Genomic DNA, 5,887 nt, shown 5'->3' on the forward strand with positions numbered 1-5,887 from the left:
ACTATGGGCAATTTAGCACAGCCAATTCACCTGCACATCTTTGGACTGTGAGAGGAAACTGATGCACCCGGAGGAATCCCACATAGACACAGGGAGAATGTGCAAACTCCACACAGACAGTTGCTCAAGGCTGGAATCGAACCCAAGTCCCTGACACTGTGAGACAGCAGTGCTAACCACTGAGCCACTGTGCCACCCAGTGTCCTGGGATATATCAAGCTGCTTTTGGCAATGTCTCTGCCTGAAGCCTTTGGATGTAAGTTTTGGCCAATGCCCCTCGTTGTCCTGAATGCTGCATTTTTACAGGCCTGAAATGATAGTTGCAATTGAATTCTATCCCATTGGTTCTTCCTCAGTTGCAAGGTGACCAGACCAATTACTCCATTGTGCTGTCGATTTCAGAAGATCTGTGAAGACTGCCATATGATGCATCCAAGCATCAGTCTGTCTGATTTTTACCAGTCATGCCTGCTCAATAATTGTCCGAGGTAAGTTCAACACCGACCACTGTCCACAACACACCAAAGACTCCGCCCTCCCCCCCGGTTCAGTATCTCTTTCAGTGTGTTGCAATTCCTATCGGCCCTAGGACCAACAAAACTCCCCATATCCCTGTTCCTCACACGTTCTCTTTCAGCTGATCCCTCAATGTTACAACTGATTGCCTCATTTTCCCCACTGAATCCATAACTATGAAAGGCTCCTCACGCCCTTGCTTAGACTCGCAATCCATTCTTGATTGAGGTGACTCGCAGCATCACATCTCTTAAGAATTGGTCCAGACCTGCCAAATTCCACCCTGACCAGATCCTATTCCCCAAACCATTACTGTGACTGTATCCTCAGAAAGCAAATACTTCCAAACATAGTCATACCAGAGCTTCTTGCAGCAATGGATAGATCATCCATCAACTTTCCCTTTATACCCATGGTCTCATACTCCCCAGGACAGAGGACACAACAGGACAGAAACTGCTGAGGTCATTTCCACCACCTTCTCCCAAGAGAGACACTGTTCCACCTTGAGCAGTCAATGACCAGACAACCACCCAACTCCTGATAATCCCTGCACTCACTCCCCCTTGAAACACTGGGCCCTTCAGCTACAGCTTGCCTCTTCTCCTTAGCCACTTGGGCTTTAACATGGTCCATGGGCACAGCTGCCTTCCATTCTTTGATGCTTCAACTACACATAGTGAGCTTGCACTGCAATCAATACAAGGATTATAGAACCATAGAATGATTTAAAGGTGTACAATTACATGGACAAAGTAGCAAGCACTTACCCCAAAGTTCAAGAAGCACTGTCTTCCATTGGATTGGTCCATGCTTTTAGGATTTGAGGACTGACGTATTTTGCATTTGCTTTCAGAGAGACGACTGACCAGGAGACTGGCCTGCTCTTACTGTTGCCATTGGGTGTATTGGAAGGATTTTGACGCTGACAATCGACCTGTTTGGCCATGTCACAAAAGCACCTTCCACAGCTTGGGACTCAAACCCAAAACCTCTGGCCCAGACGTAGGGATACTACCTACTGAGCCACAAGACCTTGCTCCATGAAGTATTCATATAAAACTTAGCTGAAATGTTATGGGCAAAAATACAGTTCCTCTCCATCAGTTCAGTTAATTTGTATCAAATGAAACATTGCTGCACCAGCAAATGCAGTTGTTTTATTGAAAATTTCTATCCTTTTGCCCCCGTTTGGGTTGGACTTGAGTTACACTCACATAGATGAGAGTTGAAGGATTGAACAAATTGTGTCCACGGTACCATTTTAATGAGTCAGTTTTCTGGCTCTAGAGGAATTACTGGCTGTGTACTCCTATCTCTGGGATTACTAGGTATTACTAGGATTCGTATCCCTGCTGGGATTACTCAGTTTATGTGGCCAGTTTGAACTATTGGGATTGGTTGGCCTGTTGGGATCTGTTGGCTTGCTGGGATCATGAGAGGTACTGGGATTGGTTAACTTGCTGGGATCAGTTGGCTTTCTGGGATCATGTGAGACACTGGGATTGGTGGGCATTTTGGAATCACTAGAATTGGTCATCCAGTTGGCATCACTGGGATCTGTTGGCTTTCTGGGATCATGTGAGACACTGGGATTGGTGAGAATTTTGGAATCACTAGAATTGGTCATCCAGTTGGCATCACTGGGATCAGTTGGCTTGCTGGGACTTGTAGTTGCTACAGAACTAGAGAATTCACTTGGCCTAGAAGATGAACTAGTATTACCGATACTGGATTTTCTAAATGTAAAAGATTCTTCCTGATTTTTGTTATGCTCGTGAATTAAGTTCAACATTGAGTCCAGCTTGATATTTTTACGATCTATCTCAACCTCCTTTTCCTCATCGTATGGTTCAATTTCACTGTCACTGTAACGAGGAGTGGACGCAGAGGAGAAGGATGGAGAAGGTGTGGATGATGTCGGCTGTGGATAGTGCAAACTCTGAAATAATGAAGAACAAAGATTATTGATCACACTAAGTAAATTAAAATGGTTCAAGAGGATCACTTATAAATATCAAGATACTTTTACAAGTGCGAAGAAAATGATGTTCATGTATTTTTCACATTGAAGATCAACTAAAGGTCTTTTAATATTTTTAAAATTTCAACCAGTTTAATCCACTTCCACTGCTTGGCCAGCTCTCTAAATTAACCCACTTCAATATTAATGCAGTTAAAAAATGATCAGGTATTATGTTTGTTTTATGGGTGTACAGCAAAAAATGTCATAGAAACATAGAAAGCAGGAGTATGACTAGGCCACACAGCCTACCCCAATCGTGGCTGACACTCTATCTCAATGTCATACTCCTGCTCTCTTCCCAATCCTTGACATCTTTACCTTCTAGAAATCAATCTTTCTCTCTTAAATATACTCGGTGTATACTCATCTATGCTAGAGAATTCCATAGGTTCACCACCCTCTAAGTCAAGACATTGCTCCTCACGTTTGTCCGAAGTGATTATCCTGTAACCTGAGAATGTGACCCTTTGTTCTGGCCTCTGCTGGCCAGGGAAACACCTTCCCTTTGACCAGCCTGTTCAGCCCTATCAAATTATGTGTTTTCAATGTGATTCTCTCTCTTTCTTCTGAAGTCCATGGAATACAGGCCCACTTGGCCCAATATCTCCTCGCAAATCCACCACACCAGAAATCAGTCTGATGAACCTTTGTTGTTCGCAGGTAAAAGGAGGCTGGGACATGGTAAGCCTTCAAAGATGAGATAATGAGATTCCAAAAACAGTATATTCCTGTTAGGGTGAAGGGCAAGGCTGGTAAGTGGAGGGAATGCTAGATGACTAGAGAAATTGAGGTTTTGGTTAAGAAAAAGAAGGAAGCATATGTCAGGTACAGACAGGAGAGGTTGAGTGAATCCTTCGAGTATAAAGGCAATGGGAATATACTTAAGGGGGAAATCAGGAGGTTGAAAAGGGGACCGGAGATATCCTTGGCCAATAGGGTTAAGGAGAATCCAAAGTGAATCCAACAAAGTACTCCTTCTCTGGCAAGTCTATCTATCCTTAAGTAAGGAGACCAAACTGCACATAATGCTCTGGTATGGTTTCACCAAGACCCTGTGCAGCCACAGTAAGATATCCTTGCTCCTGAACTCAAACCCTCTTGCAAGGAAGGTCAACATACCATATGTCTCCTTAATGGCTTGCAGCAACTCCATCTTTACTTTCAGTGACTGGTGTACAAGAACACTCGAGGCCCTTTGTACATCAACCTTTTAAATAATATTGTACCATTCTGTTTCTCATACCAAAGTGGACAACATCATATTTATCCATGTTACAGTGCATTTGTCACATATTTGCCCACTCACTCAACTTGTCTACACAGGTACTTGGAAATACAAACATAAGTATTACATTTAATTCCCTCATCAAAATAATTAATGTATATTGTGAATAGCTGTGACCCAAGCATTGATTCTTGTGGTACCCACTTGTCACAATCTCCCACTCTGAAAATATCCCATTTATTTCTACTCTGTTCCCTGTTTCCTAACTGATTCTCAATCCATGCCAGATAATTACCACCAATTCCATGTGTTTCAATTTTGCAAAATAGCTGCTTATGTGGGACTTTATCAAAAGCTTTCCGAAAAACTAAGTATGCCACGTCTACTGGTTTTCCCTCATGAATTCTATGTCAATTGGTCTTTGTGCAGAGCTAACTGATCCAGACAGAAACAAATAACCAGTTAGGATCCCCACATTTCAGGAAGGATGTGAGAATCGTTGAGAAAGTCCCAAGGAGATTTACCAGAAAGATTGCAGACCTGGGGGATTTTCATTACATTTTTACATTGCAGGAACAAGAAGAAAGGAGATTGAGGGAAGATTTAAAAAATGTCTACCATTGATTTAGAAGTTAGACAAAGAAAAGCTGCTCCTGCTGATTGATTGTGCAAAGACATGGGGATATTAAAAGTTCTAGGAATGAAATAATTGGGGAAATGTGTCACAGTCATGCAGTCACAGCAACAGGCCCTTCAGTCTACCATGTCTATGCAAACCAATAAACACACTGGCATTCACACTGGAAAAAGACAATGTTGTTGAGGAGAATACTGAGATACAAACTACTAGACTAGACGGTATTGAGGTTCACAAGAAGGAGGTGTTAGCAATTCTGGAAAGTGTGAAAACAGATAATAGGATTCTCTGGGAAGCCAGGGAGGACATTGCAGAGCCTTTGGCTTTGATCTTTATGTCATCATTGTCTACAGGAATAGTGCCAGAAGACTGGAGGATAGCAAACAGAGTCATAGAGATGTACAGCATGGAAACAGACCTTTCGGTCCAACTAGTCCATGCTGACCAGATATCCCAACCCAATCTAGTCCCACCTGCCAGCACCTGGCCAATATTTCTCCAAACCCTTCCTATTCATATACCCATCCAAATGCCTTTGAAATGTTGCAATTGTACCAGCCTCCACCACTTCCTCTGGTAGCTCATTCCATACATTGAACATTACAGCGCAGTAGAGGCCCTTCGGCCCTCGATGTTGTGCCGACCTGTCATACCAATCTGAAACCCATCTAACCTACACTATTCCATGTACGTCCATATGCCTGTCCAATGACGGCTTAAATGTACTTAAAGTTGGTGAATCTACTACCATTGCAGGCAAAGCATTCCATATCTTACTACTCTCAGAGTAAAGAAACTACCTCTGACATCTGTCCTATATCCATCACCCCTCAATGCAAAGCCATGCCCCTTCGTGCTTGCCGTCACCATACTTGGAAAATGGCTCTCCTTGCCCACCTTTTCTAACCCTCTGATTATCTTATAAGTCTATTAAGTCACCTCTCAACCTTCTTCTCTCTAACGAAAACAGCCTCAAGTCCCTCAGCCTTTCCTCGTAAGACCTTCCCTCTATACCAGGCAACATCCTAATAAATCTCCTCTGCACCCTTTCAAAAGCTTCCAGATCCTTCTTATAATGCGGTGACCAGAACTGTACACAATACTCCAAGTGCGGCCGCACCAGAGTTTTGTACAGCTGTAGCATAACCTCATGGTTCCGCAACTTGATCCCTCTATTAATAAAAGCTAAAACACTGTATACCTTCTTAACAACCCTGTCAACATGGGTGGCAACTTTCAAGGATCTGTGTACCTGGACACAGAGATCTCTCTGCTCATCTACACTACCAAGAGTCTTACCATTAGCCCAGTACTTTGCATTCCGGTTACTCCGACCAAAGTGAATCACCTCACACTTGTCCGCATTAAACTCCATTTGCCACCTCTCAGCCCAGCTCTGCAGCTTATCTATGTCTCTCTGTAACCTACAACATCCTTCGTCACTATCCACAGCACCTTAGTGTCGTCTGCAAATTTACTAACC

At 43.2% G+C, this 5,887-nt stretch overlaps 1 protein-coding gene across 3 annotated transcripts in view; it reads right to left on the reverse strand.

The window, feature by feature from the left end:
- Nucleotides 1-1,290: 1,290 nt before the first annotated feature.
- The window catches only part of LOC122542418 (glycogen [starch] synthase, muscle-like), an 89,950-nt gene continuing 85,353 nt past the window's right edge, over nucleotides 1,291-5,887 (reverse strand). For all 3 annotated transcript variants that reach the window (XM_043680106.1, XM_043680105.1, XM_043680104.1), the window contains one exon: nucleotides 1,291-2,458. In XM_043680106.1, coding sequence (XP_043536041.1) covers nucleotides 1,844-2,458 — 615 coding nt within the window. In that variant the 3' untranslated portion in view covers nucleotides 1,291-1,843. The remainder of the gene's footprint in view (nucleotides 2,459-5,887) is intronic.

This window comes from Chiloscyllium plagiosum, chromosome 40 (assembly GCF_004010195.1).
Source record: "Chiloscyllium plagiosum isolate BGI_BamShark_2017 chromosome 40, ASM401019v2, whole genome shotgun sequence".
Taxonomy (NCBI): domain Eukaryota; kingdom Metazoa; phylum Chordata; class Chondrichthyes; order Orectolobiformes; family Hemiscylliidae; genus Chiloscyllium; species Chiloscyllium plagiosum.